The sequence below is a fragment of the Acanthochromis polyacanthus genome, chromosome 17, assembly GCF_021347895.1.
Source record: "Acanthochromis polyacanthus isolate Apoly-LR-REF ecotype Palm Island chromosome 17, KAUST_Apoly_ChrSc, whole genome shotgun sequence".
In the NCBI taxonomy this organism is placed as follows: Eukaryota; Metazoa; Chordata; class Actinopteri; family Pomacentridae; genus Acanthochromis; species Acanthochromis polyacanthus.
Genome location: NC_067129.1, coordinates 17,004,686 through 17,024,486, shown reverse-complemented (window position 1 = coordinate 17,024,486; position 19,801 = coordinate 17,004,686). Strand labels below are relative to the sequence as shown.

At 40.9% G+C, this 19,801-nt stretch overlaps 1 protein-coding gene across 3 annotated transcripts in view; it reads left to right on the top strand.

Moving 5' to 3' along the window:
* Positions 1–19,801, top strand: part of abr (ABR activator of RhoGEF and GTPase) — a 169,182-nt gene that overhangs the window by 68,787 nt on the left and 80,594 nt on the right. For 2 of the 3 annotated variants that reach the window (XM_022194926.2, XM_022194927.2), the window contains exons 3-6: positions 7,738–7,836; positions 9,820–10,005; positions 17,832–17,939; positions 19,517–19,577. In XM_022194926.2, coding sequence (XP_022050618.1) covers positions 7,738–7,836; positions 9,820–10,005; positions 17,832–17,939; positions 19,517–19,577 — 454 coding nt within the window. Of the gene's footprint in view, positions 1–3,809; positions 3,962–7,737; positions 7,837–9,819; positions 10,006–17,831; positions 17,940–19,516; positions 19,578–19,801 lie in introns of those variants that run through there. The other variant, XM_022194928.2, reaches the window with a different exon arrangement.

Genomic DNA, 19,801 nt, shown 5'->3' with positions numbered 1-19,801 from the left:
AGTCTTTGCAGACCTCAGGCTCTTAGAACAGCTGATGCAAAAGCTCTCATGAAGTGGAAATACAATTTGCCATTATTGTTGTATGCATTTCTGACATCGAGTTCCAGTATATGCTACATCTATGAAGATGCTGAATAATTCCCGAATGTGTTTATCTGCATATTTGAGAGCCTGTCATGTAGTCAATCTGTCCTCTGTGTCAGTAGGTTGGAGGTTAGCAGAGCTCTTTTCATGCCTCGCGGCCTTGCATGTGTTTGTATGACTGTCACTGTGTCCCCTGTGTGTCCACCAGTGTGTGAGTGGGTGCTGCAGCACCCTGTGGAGGCTCAGTGGGAGTCATGTTGACCCTGAACTGAACTGACCCCCACATGCACTCTGACACTCTCAGAAAGAGAGAGAGAGTCTGGCAGGCTTTCACATCCATCACAGCCGCTGTTATGCACAATTCTAAAAACCTTTAGTGAAAACTGCAGAACCTGATTTCTGTTTGTGTGATTTTACGTTTTCATAGCTGGAGAGAATTATACTGTTTCTCCGTTATACACGTTGAGAAGATATTAAAGAGAAAAAGTCTTCCCACTTTTGATATCTTTGAGAATTTTCCCATCGTCCTCACTATTTGCTCTTTAAAACTGTCTGCTGACTCTCTAATTTTCCCTGTTTTCATCTTGATTCTGAGCTTTTTCACTGTATGATCACAGCACTGTGGGTTTGATTGTTGGTCTTCTTGTAATAGAGGGAATGTTTTTGAATTATCAAGCCTGTTACTCTGCTGTGTTGATTATGAGTCAGTCTGGGCTCAGGTCAGCTCATGTAAATGAAAATGTGTCTCCATCTAGTGGCAAGCTGGGGTAAGAACAGATGAGGCAGACCAAATATTTTTAGATTTTCATGTGTGGAACCATTGAAAATGTAGTAACATCTGCAGGGTTTAGTTCAGGGACCTGTTGCAGGAGGATGGAGCTCAGGATGGAATCATGTTAATGAGAATTTATATCTTTAATAATGCAATCTGCCTTAAAGAAATGCAGGCCAAGTCATTAGTCGGTTTTAAATATGGTCACTCTGGGGAGCCTTAAGTCTCTCTTAAAAATGAAATAAATATGTGGACTATGTTTGATTTTCAGGGTACATTATGGTTAAAAATGCCTGCTGGTTTGAGCTCACAGGGTTTCTATAAGGGCCCGTTTTAATTCCACCTTAAGGAAACCACCATTGCTTGCAAATTTGTAGATTTTAATCACATTTTACTGTTTAGGACTAGTGCATTTGTGTTGGCGCATTCCAGTATACACTGATGATGTGTGATATGATCTGAATGTGCAGAAAGTTTTGAGCCTGAGCTAATAAAATCCAGGAGTTTGTGACTTAATTAAATAAACATAAATTATAATTGAATAGAAAATGTTCCACGTTCACATTTAGAGGTGTTCCTAAAGTTAAAGACACAGAAGAGGACATAGGAATAAATACAGTCAATCCAAAAGTTTACCCACAGCTGAGTAAATGTTTGAAAATACTACAGAATGCCTGAGAGACTTACTACATAATATTCTAATATATTTAAAATGGCACTATAAATTGATGCAAAAAAGGTGCAAATTGGTTGATAAAAATTCACCAGAATGCAGCAAAAATAGTGCCTGATATTCAAAATTCTCAGTGGTCGAATCCCCAGACTCACCCACTTAATGCCCATGAGCGCTTAGAGTAGAATAGAATTTATTGCCATTTGCACAGGTACATCACTGTACAGGTACACTGGAATTCTTGTACATGACTCCAAGTCAAAATAATAATAATTTAGCAGCAATTAAGAAGAAACAAGAACCCTGAAATAAATCACACTAAAGTTTAAATAAATGAAAGTTAAAGACAGATATTAGAATAAACAGATTAAAAACAACACAACAATCAATGAAATACTTATTCTTGCACACTGTTAGGAATAGTTCATAGCTAGATAATGTAGATTTCTAGTGCTCTTGGCGTCTCCTCTATACAGTAAGCAAAGTACACAGTTTTTGATGGTTGATTTTTCACTGGCTGACTTGAAGGGACAGCTCTCGACTTGCCTTACAAATCCTAATGAGTCAATAAAGATCTAACGAGTTCATGCATTTCTGAGACTTTTACACAGGCCACCTTTCCTGTTTTCTAAAGTGCCAGCAGATTCATATTTGAGGAAAAGCTGCTTTTTACTTTCTGGTTGGTACGAAGGTTGCATAAATGCCCATTCTGTCTTAACAAGCGTCAGAGCGGTTTCTGTGGAAGAGCGTTTCTGAAGGATTCAACATCTGATGCTGCTGCCTCATGAACTCTAAAGGTCTTTCCGCTTCCCTCCTCACTCCCTTGTGAAGTCTTCCATTCTTTCCGCTGCGTTTGCACACGCCTTTCATCTGTTAACATGAGAATGCTGACAGCTCCATGCTAAGAAGCCCATGTGCAGCATGATGTATGAAAAGTTACGTAGTTAAGAGTTAAATACTGACGGTTTTGGTGTTTTAGTTCAAGTACACCTGTGTTGTTTAAGGAGTCTTTGCTCTTTATTTCTCCATCTTTAACGAATTTTCCCTTATTTAACTGGACAGTCTAAGGATAAAGGGTGTTGTACGTTTTTTGTTTTTAATGCTTGTATTTTCTACTTGTTCTGCTGTGTCCTGCTATAGGTCTGACATTGTTTTCTTTCCTATGTCCTGTTCTTTAAAGACCTTTACTGCCCATAATATTATTGACTTGTAATGGCACTGACCTAGAAATCTAAGCCACAAGCCTAAATTTACTTTATCTTCCTCACACTCTTCCAAGTCCTTGGCTTGTAAAATAAGTGTGACCTACATAATGTAGGCTAGGAGGTTACAAACTTGAGAAAATAGCCTAGATTTCACAGCACACGCCTGTTTAAACAGCTCACATAACTCACAGAACTAAAATCCTGAGCCAGACATCCAGAGAAATTAGGTTTGAAGAAAAGCAAGAGAGAGGTTTGCACTGTAGAGCAGCAGCGGGTGTTACTTCCTGTGAAGTGGCACCTTAAGGTCAGGATCAGGGTGAGAAGTCATAGCAATTGAACTGTATTCATTCATAAAAACACACAAAATTAAATCATCACATGTTGACTGATGTGTATTTTTTTGTTTAATTTCTAGTCACCAGGGTTTTTCATTTTCTGGCTTTTCTTGGTGCACACAAGCACCGTTTTTAACACAGTCTTTATGTTCTGCCTCTGAAACGCCTCTAACTGTGCGGCCACTGAAGTATGTGACCTGTAATTGGAATCAGCCGTGCTAGTAGCACATTAGCTGGTCCCAATTCAGCATCCAAGACTCTCAGCAGATCAATAGAGACAATGGCCAGAGAGGAGGCGAGAGAAATCAACTCTGTAGCATGCAGTGATACGAGAAAGAGGGAAACTGTATGTTTGTGTGATGAGGAAGTGGCTTTGGCCTGAACAGAACGGAAGAGAGAATTAAAGAAGAAATGGAGAAAATGAAGCACACTGGCTCTCCCACTGAAGCTCATAAAGAAATGGCTTGTGTAGCCATCAAGGAAGTGGCTGGATAGCATTATTTGTGAGGGGAGGGGCAGCTGTAGAGGGGAGGGCAGACCTCATCGACCGAGGTGGAACAGTGGCTCGCACACACAAACACCAGGAAGCCCAGCAGAGGAAGGGGGTGGGGTTGTGTAGGCGGGGTCCTCTCTCTTTCTCTCTCTCGGCGTCCAGACGACTTGCTCTGAAGGGAAAACACTGATGTGTCCGGGCAGGCCCTGAAGAAGGGATTTTGGAGCCAGAAAGAGGAGAGGAGGAGGTGAAAGAAAGGGAAGGGAAGAAAGAACCATGGAGGAGGAAGAGGAGGAGGCGCTGTGCTACTTGGACAGGGTGCTGGAGGAGGATGAGGAGGTGTTTGACTATGGAGATGGGGAGCTGGAGCCCATCACTCCGATACATAGACAGTTCAAGGTGAGGCAGGGGGCTGGACGGCTGGATGCAGGAAAAACACACACACATCATGTACGCACATCTGCACTTTTGCAATGCTAGCACTCTGAGCAGGCTTTGCTATACATAGCACAGTGGAAAGTCCTGCTTGGAGTCCTGGTGTGATGTGGCGTCACTCTGCGCTGCTCCATGAGCCATCTGTGCTGTAAAAGTGTGTGTGACAGCCGTTGGCGTGTCAGCGAGGCCTGATGAGGCGGCAGCACATGTCTCTTCACGCTGCTGCTCGTTAAAGACGTCTGCTTTCTGTTTCTCGGGCTAACTTCTGTCTTTGTGTGTTTGTTTGTGCGTGTGCTCCTCCCAGTAGATGTGCTGACAGAGAGCTGGGCTGCTTTACACTGTTGCTGGTCCCTAATGATATCAGCTCCGTTATCACTCAGAATGAGACCAGAGGGCACACTAGGAAAGCATGCAGTGTTTTTCTGTAAACTTCATTTGGAAGTCCACTCACAGGAGCAGGTTGCTGTGGAAAAAATCCTTTCACCGCTCATGTATTTCTCATCTTGCCCTCTCGCCACACAGAAGCTCTTTGTACAGCAGAGGGAAAATATTCTTTTTCCTGTCTCTTTTTTTCCCCGTCTTGCTGTGACATATTTGTTACTGAAAGAGTGAGCTGAGCATGTCTCCAACACTTTGTTGTTTAGGCAAGGGTCAAGGCACCTATGGGAGATCTGGCGTTCCATCTCGGGCAAAGATGGAGCTATTAAAAAGTAGTAGAAGTACCTCTGAGATGTAATTTCAGTGAGAACACAGTGACTTGTCCCGGAGATGTTTTGTATGTTTGTGGTGCTTAAAATAAATGGTGAACAGGAGCAGCATGGCTCGCATATCAAAGATGCATCTTTCAGTTTCAAAAGTGTGACTCATTTTGAGTGAGGCTTTAGTTTCTTTCAAGGGATAGCAGCTTTAAAACAGACTGAGAACTTGTACCTCAGAGGCTCAGTCCTCCATGAATGTGCTGAAGTAAAAATGTAAATGCAACCTTGAAGAAATGTGAAGATTTGAACAATTTCCCTCCCTGAAAAACGTTTGACCGATCAGTTCTGAAAACTGTCAGCCCTGGTTTTTCTTTTGTCACACTGTTACGTGTAAAAACTGCCAGTCAGAGTGAGATGAAGCGTCAAGGCTGGGAATATCGCAGTATTTTGGTATGTGACTAGAAACAGGCTCTTTGAAATCATCTAAACATGGTTCGAAAAGTTTAATACTTCTCCTGTTTGCTGTGCATTTTGTAGGTGAATAATTGGAAGGTAGTAGTTTCTCAGAAATGCCAGTTGTTCCCCAGAAGTAATTCCTCATAGTCTTTGAATTCAGAATTTTAGAGTAAAATGCTATAATATACACAAGCTGTAAATACTGTACCCCACAGTAGACCTTCTATCTTGAGGGATAACACCAGTGTCAGCAGGTGGATGTCAGTCCTGATTGGGTTAACGATGAGGTCATGGCTCCTTCCTTCTCTTATCAGACAGTGCCAGTGTGCTGATATCATTGTAAGGACCTGCCTGTGTTAATAATTAATCTTCCTTTCTGCTTTCATAGCTGGTCTTTGGCCACTCTTAAAGTATATGCAACACTTACTTGCGTGTCACTTTCTCTGGTTTATTGGACATATGTTTCTTCAGCACACAGGGCAAAGAGTGAATGTTTAACAGCTGCTCTGTGAGGGAAATACTGTTCAGATTTGCAGTTTTATTAAGCAGGAAGGTGTGAATGAGCTTTCGTAGCTTTCACACATATCAATTGTTTTGATCAACAACTTTTTAAAATGTGTTTTATGAATAAATTGGCGTGAGCTGGCTGGTTTAGATCACATTATATTAACACCCTTCTTACCTTTCAGAGTGTAAATCATAATGTAAATACAATAATGTACTGGATATGTGTCAATTAACACTTTCACACCTTCACACACCGTTTTATGTATTTTATTGCTAGCTTGCAGTCTAAATACAGGAAGGATGTTTGTACAGCCTGGTCGGTGTTTGCTCAAGCATATTATGAAGAGCAGTCATTAACAGATCCATCAGGTAGACTGGACATGTAGAACTTGATGTCTTTATGCTCTATGATGATGAGCTCTGTGATATGCTTTCATCTGCTCAGTGCATGCTGGGAAAAGATTCACACTGCCATGGATGGGGCTAAACAGGGAAACAAATATATGGTCTTGTGAAAAAGTAAGAGAGCAGTTTTTGCTTCTTACAACAAGCAACCATTTGATCATTTTTGAAACTAAAACTCAAGCAGCAGCAGCAGCTGCCAGCTGACATGTATCACACAACTCGTTCAGGTTCCTCCTGGGTACCGTTTCTGAATGTTTTCCATGCTGAACTGGGATAAGGCCCATTGGGTAGATATAGAACATGCTGGAGTGATTTCATGTTTATCTGGTCTGGGAATGCCTTGGGACCACCCCCAGAAGTAACTGGAAAACAATGCTGGCAGGATGGACATTCAGAATGTCCTGCAGAGCCTGCTGCCACCATGACCTGGTTATGGATAAGTGGCACATGATGGATGGACTGAAATGACAATTTGCCCATGACCTGCCGTCATTGCAAGTTCAGCCCAAGAGCAGCGCATTGATGCTAAAAGAAGTCTCCAACTTGGTTCAGCTCGGAGTTCTGTGCGGTATCAAAGAACGCTTCAATAATGCAAGGCCCTCTGTCAGACAGCTGAACCAGAAGAGAACCTTTCAAAAGGATAATGATCCAAAGCACACCAGAAAATCCACCAAGGAATGGCTCAAAAAGGAGAAATGGACTGTTACAGGATAGCCTAGAAAATCCCATTGAAGTGTTGTGAGGGCTTTTAAAATCGGCTGTATGCGAGAAAACCCTCAAATGTTTTGCAAGTGAAGGAATTTTTAATGGGAGAGCGGTCAGAAATTTCAGCAAAGCCAATGTGGTGTGGTGGACAATTATGCAAAGAAGTTGCAAGTAGTTATTTCTGCTAAAGGAGGCAATACCAGAGTCTGACTCCATGGGTCTACTTACTTTTTCCACGGATGAATATTACATTTGTTGATAATTTTGTTGAACAAATGATTGAAAAAGCAAATTTTCCCTTGTGTCGTTCAAATGTCCCACCTTTATCAGTAGGCACCAGGGCAAAGAGCATCAAAAATCCAACAATTCCCTGTGATGTCCTTTATTTTTTTCATACAAATCATAGAAAACCTGTGTTTTTTTCTGATTATTTTAATAGAACCAGCTAAACTGTTGCTATATTTTCAAAGAGTTTTTCTTTTCATACTTAAATATTTTCGTTCTAATTGTTATTTTCTTCAAAATATGTGGATAAAAGTACGAGCGTGTCTTGTTTTTGCACTCGTTTCATGTTTCTCAACACTTCCTTGATATTGAATTCAAAATACAGCACATGCCTGGAAGCAGTAGGAATAAGACTTTCCATAGAGGAAGCAAGCCATTTACATGTTCTCAGATTAGTAAACACTCCCCGTGTACAGTTGCTGTGCATTCCTGTGCACTTAGAACGTGTGTGTATTAATGTCATGTTTAGCTGATGTGGCAACTGCAGTGGCATCATCCAGGAAATGAGCTGAACTCATAGTACTCTAATATGGTTAGGACTGAACCCTGGATATAAACATGTTAGCAAAGGATCTTTATTGTGTGTGTGTGGGTGTGTGTCTGTGTGTGTGTGTGTGTTTGTGCTGATGTTTGTGAAACGTATATCTGCATGCTTATTACAGTCAGGTTTGTTTTCTCCTGCAGGGAGACATAGAGAAAGGGCTGGAGATGAAGAAACTGGTGCTGTCTGGTTTCCTGGCCAGTGAGGAGATCTACATTAACCAACTGGAGGCCCTGCTACTGGTGAGACACACATATTCCCACACAGAGAGACAAAAAAAAACACACACAAAAAAGAAACGAGTAGCCATCTCTGGTTGCAGTGCTGCAGTTGTGCTCATTGGTGCAGGTCCGTGTGAACATTATTGGTGGTTGATGGTCATACTGAGAGCAGGACCACAGTCATAGCAGCTTCCTGAAACTCTAACCCAACGTGCTTCCCCATGTTAAGCCACTACGTCATATCCTGCCTCTGTCAGCCATACCTTCCACTGACATGCTGTCAGTTTGACATCAAATACAACATTAAGTTACAATCTCTAACCATTCAGTCACGCAGCAGTTAATATGCAAAACATCCACCAATAAACCACAAGAAGCTTTACTTAGTAGTCACTCGGTGTGTTAAACAAATTGCTAATGTTGGCAGAAATCTGGTCTGACTCTCAGTTCTGTCCATTTCAGGCCTCGGTGACGACATGACAAGTCATTATACAATTAGACCAGCGCAGAGTCCTCCTCCACTTCCTCTGTCATTGAGAGAAACTCTAAAATACACAGTGTGATCACACTTGTGCTTTTGCTTCTTAACATTTTTCACATTCGACAGGTTTTTGTTTACACTAATAAAACTACAGGCAAGTCCAGGATTTGCAGACAGAATTTGTGCTGTTTTTCTGTGTGACCAAATATGGTGTTTGACTAAATCTGGGATGACTGGTGAGGATATATTTAAGTTTATACTTGGTGCAAACCACTGTCAGTTATTAACGTCTTAGGAGGTAACTCATAGAAAGGACAAAAAACAGATCCACTGCAGTAGTAATAAGATGATGTGATATAATATGAATGGTAGTAAGATTGATAATGATAATAATTATATCATTATTATTATCATTGTAAATGTATTACTATTTCTAGAGCATCTTTTTACCACTGGAGGTAAGAGAGCATCAATAAAATAATAAAAAGCAAGGATCAAACTTTAAAACTGTGTTTTCTTTGTTAGTGCAGACACAAACCTGCAGTTTTTTTTTTTAAAGAGAAAAACAGATCTCCTTTTCTACTGGTGTTTTAATGCATTGAGGATTTTTTGGCACCACAAACCACTTTTAGCCAGCGCCAGAGGAAAATCACCAGCGCTGAAATAATAAGGGATAAAGATCTTTTAATCAGTTGTGTTAAATAGCTTCATTTCCTCTGACATAAATGACATTTTATTTAACCTATAGCCAACGATAACAGGAGCATTTCTGTTAAATAAGGTATTACAAACTCATCGCCTTTACCGTACATGGACTGATTGTGCCAAATGTCATGATTAGTCACCCCTAAAAGCCTGTTCACATCCTGTAATGAAAGCGATAGCATGAAAAAACAAATTCAATAGGGTGACCAGTCTGCAAATTAATTCATCTCTTTAACACATTTGTCAAATGTGATAAAGAACTTGCAGTCAGCCGCTCTGCCGTCGTATCCAGACCACGTGTGGGTGTCGAGCGGGCGTCTGCAGTCATCGTCGGTGCTTTTAAAAACGAGCCAGCTTGTGTGATGCGCCTTCGTGCGGCCTCTGCAATCAGCGTGAGCCTGACTCATCATTAGCACGAGAGAACTGACGTGAAAGCTTTTGTTTTCACTGTAATTCAGAGCCCTCGTCCCCACCCCCACCCACCATGAACACTCCACACATCTCTGTGATTAACTGAGCTGCTGTGCAATCTTCCCGGCTCAGAAGCATCACAGTTTAGGAGAGAGTCAGGCTAAGATTACATGTTTATTACCGGGTGACACATTGAAACTTTTTTCTTTCAGGGATTGGCCCAATTAGGCCACTGATCAGCCAATTAATTGCCCCGAGTTGTTCTCACAGCCCACTCTGAATTAGACACGACTTCAACCTATTTATTAGACTCATTGCATAGATGAATGATGCTGATGAGCTCACCTGATAGCCTCCTCTTTAGCTGACATGTTCACTGAATCTGTCTCTGTTTCCCGCCCGTCCAGCCCATGCGGCCCCTGAAGGCCACAGCTACAACCTCCCAGCCCGTCCTGACCATCCAGCAGATAGAAACCATCTTCTACAAAATCCAGGACATCTTTGAGATCCACAAAGAGTTCTACGATGCCCTCTTACCCAGCATCCAGCAGTGGGACGAGAAGGTTACTGTGGGGCATTTGTTCCAGAAGCTGGTGAGTCTGACGTGGGTCCAGAAATAAGTGTGTGGGCCTTTTTTTCCCTCTCCATCATTTGCTGGCAGGGTGCATGTAAATGGCTGTTAAAAGGGGAATTGTCAGGCTTCTCACTGTTTGTACTTGTACTAAATTAGACCTTGTGTGCGTAAGTGACTGTGTGTGCTTGTGCGTGCCTCAGTGTCAGCGGACCTGAGAGCATTAGCAGACATTTTGAAGCTTCTGGTCCGTCATGTTTGCACTGGATTATGGTGCTTAAACAGGTGCTCTCAGTACATAATGTAGCAGCATCATTGTTATGTGTCTGCATGTAGAATTAGAAAAGGATCCAGGCCTCAGATAGTCTCAGGGTGTGTTAGATCAGCGCATTGTCAGATTTGTAGTGGATAATGTAATTTGTACCACGCTGTGTGTGTGGTGTTCTGTGGATAGGCTGATGCAACATGCTGTAACAGAGCCTTTCAGCTGAGATGGAAGAAGCTGGACTTAGAGGAGGAAAATTAAATCCACGCAGAAATTAAATTTACAGGGTAATGCCTATTTAGTGTGTAAAATCCAGAGGCAGTCGTCAGTAAAAATGAACTTCAGGGTCCATTTGAAGCAGTTTTAATATCATTTGGTGCAGCGAGCAGCAGAGCAGCCGGTGTGATTTACATAAATATGAAATAAAATGTGAAATAAAAACGGTGGCGCACTATGTCAGGCAGGCCGTTACAGAATATTGTGGTTTATAATTTTCCTGGACTGGAAGCAAATTCTCCAGTCAGAAAAGTGGCAGTGAGCTATTCGAAGTTTCTTCCACCTGATGGTGACGACAGAGTTTTGCTGTAAAGCTGGCGGCCCCACACGACAACAGATGGCAAAAAAAAAAAACAGAGACCAAAACTGTGATTTTTTTTTTTTTTCTCCATTCTGCTCTTTGAATTGCTATCATTTGTCATCATTTTGTGAAATGTTGCATTATTCACTAGCATCACTCCGCAGCCATTCATATTCAATTGCTGCCTTAAATGAATGTGATAAATGATTAGTAATTAAGCTGCTTTAGTTATCTAATTGAAAAGCATTCCCTATCCTCATATAATAAGCTTAATCAGGATGCTTTTATATGACTATTTATGTATATTTTTAACTCGTGGGTGATATTTTTTTGCTAGTGTATAGTATATAATGCTGATATCATGTTGTGCACTTAACAGCATGTATTAGCAGATAGCATATTGTTGTTGCAGTAGGCGTATCATGTCTATTCCTGTTGCCAGAGCGCTGTGCTGCTGTTTGCAGACTGATCTTAGCTCATCTAGTAACACGAGATCTCTATGTAGAATGACTAATTTCTAACATACAGTATGTTTTTGTTTCCCAGCTTTGTGGGCCTTCAATCAGCCTGCGCCATCAGAATGGCAGTTAATTGGCTCAGTTAATCCATGAACTGGTCTGTCACTATTTTGAACTACATCTATTTTAAAAGACTGAGTATAGTTGTTGTAAAGTCCAGAAAAAGAGGCTTAGAAAAAAAATATCCTGCCATGAATACTGGAGGATTTTACTGTCTCCAATTAAGATTACATCATGTTTTTGGATCTTAGAAGACGTAACTTATTCTCGCTAATCAGATGCAAGATAATCAGATGTCCCATTATAAGACTTCCTGTGATATTTTGCCAAGACATGAGCACATTGTTGTTTTGACTAGAGGACAAGACTAAGTGTTGTGCCAGCTCAACCAAGGCTTCAGCATCTATTTTTGTCTTTCAAAAGGAGAACTGACTGTATGAAGTTGTAGAATAATTCTGGCTCCTCTGGCCTCTGATTCAGTGTCTGTTTCTGTGAGTTGGCAGCTTTGATCTGGAACCGGAAATATTTTTGAAACGCAACAGATTAAAATAGAGAGTTCATGTCAGCGCTGTGGAAGAGATGTTCGACTTTTCTGTGGAGCAGCACATGATACATGGAAGATCTGTTGTTATTATCAACTTAAAGCTTGTGACTGTTTTTCCTGTGTTATCATGAGGTCGAATGTAAAAGTACATTTACATACATGTATTGTTCACACACTCAACTACAGCCTCTAACCAGCCTTACATCACAACGCTGCAAGAATAATTGAGTCAGTTTCACAGTGTCATAATGAGGAACCTGGTTAGTTTGTTGTTTTGTGAAACGGGGCTCTCTGCCATACTGATGTCATCTTTCAGTTTTAGTTCACGTTTTGATGTATTAAAAGATTATATCATCAGGGTTATAATTAGGAGTAACCCACCATTATTTACTTGAAGGTTACAGCTTGCTGTTCATTCAGTGGCTGTTCATAACAACAGGGAACAATAAATTTAGATTTTATGTACAAATATATCCTAAATGTATGTAGGGCTTTGGAGGAAGAGGATGATGCATCTGGTTTTAAATGTTATTAGATGTAATTACTGCTGTACAGTCTCCAGGACTGAACTTCACCTCTATAACAAGACGGTCTAATGACTCTTGTACTTGTGTTAGTTAGCACATAGCTACCACAGAAACACATAACAGATGAGCTGAGATGTCAAAAATAATGATTTTCCAGTCCCAACTCCACAGAGATGTAATGTCCTCTTCTAGTCATGTTGTAATGTGCAATATTTGTTTAAAATCAGGTGATTTTAGCGTATCTAAATTCAAATTTTGTGCAAATAAAATACATTATTTACTTGATTATTCAATAATGTGTTACAGTACTGCTTCAGTATTTGTACCGAAAGTTATTTACCGCGTCCGTAAATTTCAAATCGCACCTACTTTATTGCTGTTGCTCTGCAGGTGTATTCATGTGATTGTTTCACTTCAAATTTAAAGAGCCCATATTATGTTCATCTGGGTTTTCTCCTTTCCTTTTATGTGTTATTGTTTTTTTCTGCTTGTAAAAATGCTGCAAACTTACAAAGGCAACACTGACAGACTGATGGGCAGTGCTAGCCTAGCCGCGCTAGACCCAGGTCTGAAGACACAAGGGTCGAGGAACTCTCGACAGGGAGGGAGGCGGGCTAAACGGTTGTCTTTCAAATCACTCTGCAGCATTTGGGTAGGTATACAACCAATCAGCGCAACGAATAGGCTGACGTAGTTCCTAGAGTGCCGGAAATCAGAGGATGCGTTAGTTCGGTGAAGCCTTATTTATACAGTCAATGGGTGAAGCTCAAGTATATTACAGACATGTTAACAGAAAGGTTATTCAGAGTCTGTGCTAATGGAGCTCAACGACTGTTGTCGTTTTTGTTGTCGACCCTGGCAGAGAATTAAATTTGTTGCCGTGGGTTGTCTAGCGCGGCTAGGCTAGTTGTTTCCGGTTGTTTCTGTCAGAATCGTCACGCCTCTGTCGTCACTTAGTTACACCCGCCTTCTGACTCTACACTTCATGGTGATCCGTCAGTTTTAGGAGCATCCAACCTCGAGGCTTACCGAGGGTAACTAGACCCACCCTGGCAGAGAATTAAATTCGTTGCCGTGGGTTGTCTAGCGCGGCTAGGCTAGGGCAGTGCTCCATGAGCTTATGTTTAGCAGCAGAGCAAATGAACACAGCTCTTACATAGAAATGTGATCTCTTACTAGTTTAAATACTTCCTTTCAACAACCCTCCTCCTCTCTGTGGACCGCCGGAGTCACAGCACCAAGTGACACCTATTAGTGTAGTCATCAGCTCCCATCTGTGCTGCCTATATGTGCGTACTTGAGCATGTCGTGTGGCAGCAAAACATTTAGTCAGAGTGGCAGTGTGAGAGTACAGATGGCAGTGTAATTAGCTGGTCTACGCCCTACTGTTCCTCAGCAGCAGCATGGAGGCCACTAGAGCAACACAGGGGCACAGAGATACAGAAAATGGGTAGAAAGGGGGGAAAAAAGCCAGACACAGATTAAAATTTTCTCACCTTTTTCAGTCAGGAGGGCTCAGCTGCAGTCCGTCACTGCCAAGATTGGTTTTGTCCAAGCAAATTATTTAACTCCCTGGAGGCATAAAGTGGGAAGAGTGTAAACTTGGTATGGTTCTAAGTGGGCGTTTGGACTCATAAAAACACTTTTCAAGCACAATTTTGAAAACATGCCTCCGTCTTTTGATACTTATGATCGCCACATAATAACCTTTTTAGCCATGTCGGTGGTGAGGCTCTGTGGATCACTGCATCATTCAGTTAGACCACCCAAACTTTAGTCCAGACTAAGATGTCAGAAAACAAAAAAACTGTTGAATAGATTATCATTCACAAGGTTTTAGACGTTGCTATTGTCCTAAGAGGATACCGCCTGAGCTTGGTCATGAATTTTTTATGTCGCACTCAAGATAAACTGTGCTAACTTTAGTTGTTGATAAACCCCATCATCCATCAAAACTTGAGTTTGTTTTGGTTCGTGAGAAAATATCTGCAAAACTAACAATGTTCTCGTTGCCTGCAATTGTATTTTATGCTTTACGCTAATTAGCAAATGTTAGTATCTAAGATAGCGAACCTGATAAAAACTGCACAGCTTTAAATCACTATTAGCATGTGAGAATGCTGATATAACTGCCTTAGAACAGGCTTGTAGCGCTACTAGAAAACTCTTGCTTTTGTTCATTCAGATCAATCTCTCTTTGAAATTCTGATTTATGTCTATATTATGCTGCGGCTGCACAGAGACGCCAGTGGTTGGAGCATTTTAGAGGGAGTATTGTGGTGAAATCTGACTGGTTTGATTGCGCTCTGCAGTGAGTGGTCACATGAGCTCAACCGACTGAAGTCTGTGTGTTAAAGATCAAGTGGGAACGATGTATTTCAGCAATAGGAGGAACTTTGGCTTGTTATTGAAAACAGAGAATACTGCACATAGAGATGCATTATTTGATTGTGCAATGGACTGCATGCTGGGATTTCACTCTACAAGTCAGCAACAAGTCTGAAGGCTGATGTGTAGTATATTGATTTCAACAATTCACAATTCAAGATGTTTGTTTGATTACTGAAATATTTTATTTAAAGTTCTTCTTTTATTATTCACTTTACATAATTTGTATCTTTCCATTCTCAGGCACAGTCCTGTGTCATAATGATGTGAACGCACTATTAAAATTTATGTACACAAAGAAAAACTCCTCCTTGGCTAAACTCAGTTTAGTTTTCCTATCACTAGTCTCTAAAGATTTATTGCTGTGTTTGACTTTGTCGTTTTTAGCCCATCATAATCATATAAACTGTTCTTTAAAAGCGAGGGGCATCCTTTTAAGTAAATTTAAAACAGAGCTCAGACAGTGTGTTTTATGCTTCACTCAGAGCTGTATGCAAAATAAACTGTGAGAAATGGTTTGAATTGCAGCCCTCTGCTGTCCAACACGTCAGTGAGCGTTTAAACTCTCTGCAGGCATCTCTGTCAGCTAGAAAGTGGCTATTTCTAGGTTTTTATGTTTTTTTGCTTCATCCAGTCTCTGCTTCTAACCTCTCCTCTCAAACACAAGCTGCCACCTGCCACTCTGACCTGTGATGTTGAGGTTTGAAGTGTAGGCACTTTGTTTGGAGAGTTGCTTGAAGTCACGTAGCTCATATCAGTCACTGTGTGTCTAAGCAACATGTTGAACTGATGCGGTATCGTGTCGTCATTCTGCTTGGTTTGCACTTTACAGCCGAGCTGCCAAATCTCTATCCTTAGAAATTCAGTGATCACACATGGCAATTTCTCCTTCCTTTCAAAGTTGAGATTTAATATAGTGAAGTCTCTTCCAATTACGATGAGATGTCGTACAAACGGTCACACTTGTCTGACTGACCTCTAGTCTGTTTGAGTCATTATGTTCCGTTTCTGCCTGTGCCAAAAATGACATCATAAAATGACTTTTTGTTTTATGCTCTCCATCATCTACTCTTACCTGAGAATATATTGATTTACAAGGTCTTTTAAATGACACACGAGGCCGGATGATTGCCTCATGCCTGCTCTCTCTTGAGCCCAACTTTCCACTTCACACTCGGAGGGGAAGTGGAAGGAGAGGAAATGAAAATAGGAGTTTAAGGACAAAAGTAACAAGCTCCTCATTCACTCTATTCAGCTGAATCCAATCTCATTGCTTTAATAGGATGCAGTCAGCTCTTCAGCCTAAGCATTCAAGCATTGCTGTAGCAGGGTGCATATTCATGCACTGCTGGTCTGCAGCTTGTGTTACAATGCACATACAGTACAGTGCTGCAGAGAGGGGCTGTTAATGAAAGGGAAGAGGAAAGGGAATGAGACTCACTCTATTTTAATCAGGAGGACTGCACCGAGCCACCAGTGGAGTAGCATTATGGGAATGTGATTAGATTGTGTGTGTGTGTGTGTGTGTGTTTTCAAGCCTCCACTTCAGGCAAGATTCTGATGAGAATTGAAATTAATTTATCTGCCAGAGCTGTATATGATTTTTAATTAAATTGTGTGACAAGAATAAGTATGTAAGCAATAACTGAAGGTGAATGCAAGGTGCACTTACTGCATGGTATTTAAATATACTACCAAACATATACTTGTGTTCTAATAGTACATGTATTAGGCAGTACACCAGCTGGTCACTGGGTCTCCAGTGTTTATTTGCCCTATTCAGTTTTAATCGGACCCCTATTATAGGTTCTATTACCTTTATACACTGCCTGTCCAAAAAAAAGTCACTGCCTTGATTTAACTAAGCAAATAGGTAAGAGCCTTCCATTGGATAATTACTGCAGAGATGAATATGATTCAGCTGTAGCAACTTTTTTAACCCTAGCTGATGCGGTGACGAGCTTCTCATTTCTTAAACAGCCACGTCAGAATACACATCCTTTGGTCATGGAAAGGATGTTAATCTGTTTCAGAAGGGTGAAATTATTGGCCTGCATTAAGCAAAGAAAACAACTGAGATTTCTGAGGTTAGGAACTCTCCAACGCATTATCAGAACCTGAAGGATAGTGGTGAACCATCATCTCCAAGGAAGAAATGTGGTCGGAACAAACTCTTAGATGATCGTAGGAAATCGACAGTAGAACTCACGGCTATGTTTAATAGTAGAAGTAAGAGCATTTCCACACGCACCATGTGACAATATCTCAAAGGATTGGGACTAAACAGCTGTGTAGCTCCAAGAAAACGACAGATCAGTGAGACTAATCAGAAAAAAAGACTTCAGTTTGCTTGGTAACATAAAGATTCGATTCTGGAGCAATGAAAGAAGGTCATGTTGTCTGATGAGTCCAGATTTACCCTGTTCCAAAGTGATGGGGGCATCAGGGTAAGAAGAGAGGCAGATAAAGTGATGGTACTCATCATGGCTAGTGCCTACCACCCTGTGGGGGTTAGGGTTATGATCTGGGGTTGGTCATGTTCAGCAACGTTAACTTCCCAAAGAATGAGGTCAGCTGACTACCTGAATATACTGAATGACCAGGTGTTTCCATCAGTGGAGTTTTTCTTCCCTGATGGCATGGACATGTTCCAAGATGACGATGCCAGGATTCATGGAGCTCACATTGTGACTGATCAGTTCAGGAAGCATGAGACGTCATTTTCACACGTGGATTGGCCTCCACAGATTCCAGATCTCTGCCCCATTGAGAATCACTGGGATGTGATGAAAACTTTCTCCGACTCTCCCATCATCAATGTAAGATCTTGGTAGGAAATGAATGTAGCTCTGGACAGATATGCTGTGACATTGCAGAAGCTTATCGAAATGATGTCACAGCGAATGTATGTCTTTCTCAGAGCTAAAGGAGGTCCAATGAAATATTAGAGTGTGCAACTTTCTTTTCTGGTTGGGCAATGTACCTTTTTGTCTGTCTTGTTACCTTAATGTCTTTTATTCTGTCTTCAGGCCAGCCAGTTGGGAGTTTACAAGGCTTTTGTGGACAACTACAAAGTGGCGCTGGAGACGGCAGAGAAATGCAGCCAAGCCAACATCCAGTTCCAGAAGATATCTGAGGTAAATTCATTCTCCATGATACAGAGGCTCAAGAAACAATAGAAAAAAATGTGAGCATAAGCAGTATTCATTAGATTCCGTGCTGTGTGTTGCTGTATAACATGTTAAATCTGACATTTTCATAAGTGCATTAGACACTAAACCTCATTTGTTTCAAGTGTCTTTAACCATCATTGTTAATCCTCTTCAAAACAGAGAATAAAAAACAAATGTAGAGCAACAGAGAGGAGAAGCAAGACAAATCGAAACATCCTCTTTTTGACAGGAAGCTGCAGTGAGTGCAGTGTTTGTGGGAAATGTGGTCTTATTTTGAGGAACGCTGGGACAACACAGAGTTATTTCTGTTAAAATATGCTTGAGTTAGCATCTGTAAGCTTATTAATGTACTGCTGAAAAGATGAGCAGTGCCATTCCCAGTAGAAGCTCTGGACCACTGTAGGTTAACTGTAAAACATATAGTTGCAGCATGGTGAATATTTTTAGGGTGTAGAAATGATGTGAAGGAGGGTTGTTCTCGGGTGATACAATCTTCCTGATTGCCATGAAGGTGTTATAAATGTTAATTAACTGCCAGTCTGTCTGTGACAGAAGTGACTAATGATGTCAAACACATTCTTATTGCCTTTATTTTGATGCCTGTTTTGTTCGAGGTTGCACAACCAAAATTTGCACAGAGGATAATTTAAGTGTTCTCTGTTTCTCAAGGCACCCACAACAAAAATACTTGGGCTGGACCCGAATATCCGGATATCCAAATATTCAGTCATTATGGTGGTGTCCGAATATTTATTGTAAGATCCGAATATTCGGATCCCTATGTAGGTATTCCGTGAAAAATCAGTCGTTTCCAGCTAGAATAGTTATTTACCACCTTAACAATGTCTACACTGTGATTCTGATTAATTTAATGTTATTGTCATTGAAAAAAAATGCATTTCTTTCAAAAATAAGTAAATTTGTAAGTGACCTCAAACTTTTGAACAGTAGTGTATGTACACACATTTAAGTGCCTTTAGAAAAAACTTTAACACAACATATTCTAGTTGGCAACATACTGGGCAAATTAATATCGTACAGCTTCGCCATATAACATGAGTTATGACAAATTGCACGACTGAAAGCAACTTATTGCCTGACTAGCAACATTGCCCACAGCTTTCCATCTAAGTTCCTTTCAGGACTCAAACTATGACCTTCTCTGTTTAGCATTTTAATAGAGGAAGGCACACATGAGGTTTTAAACTAGTCACCTTTCATTATAAATGTAAAACTCTCCATTTCCTGTTATGTTTTACACAGATTTTTCTTCAAGTATACAAGTGAAGCTCAAATTTTAGGGTTTATTTAGTATCTTGTAATATTCTTTCATCTTCGTGCTGGTGGTGGAATTTTCCGAGAGGCAAACTTATAAAGGTTGCATCGTCCAGCCTCCTTTAGCTGTCTCAGTCTGCTGCAGTGATCCTATACTTCTTCATTAGTTCAATCAGGCTCAGCCAAGCAAGCACCAAACAGCGTGTGTGTGTTTGTGTGTGTGTGTGTAATTAATTAAATTGATCAGTCCTGTCTGTCTCTTTCAGAACCTCAAAGTAAAAGGTCCTAAAGACTCCAAAGAATGTACCACAAGTACTTCCATGGAGGGTAAGTTTTCATGTTTGTGAGTGTGTGTGAACATGTGTGTCTTTGCGTGTACGTGTCTGTGTGTGAGTGTATGTCTTGCTGCTTTAAGAATCCAGTCCTAGCCTTCTACTTGTGTATGCAGTGGTGGGCTTCGGGAGGCAAACGGGTGCATGTGTGAGCTGCTCTCTCTCTCAGACACTCTCGAGCTGGTTCCATCTGTTTCTCACTCTCTCTCTCGCTCTCTC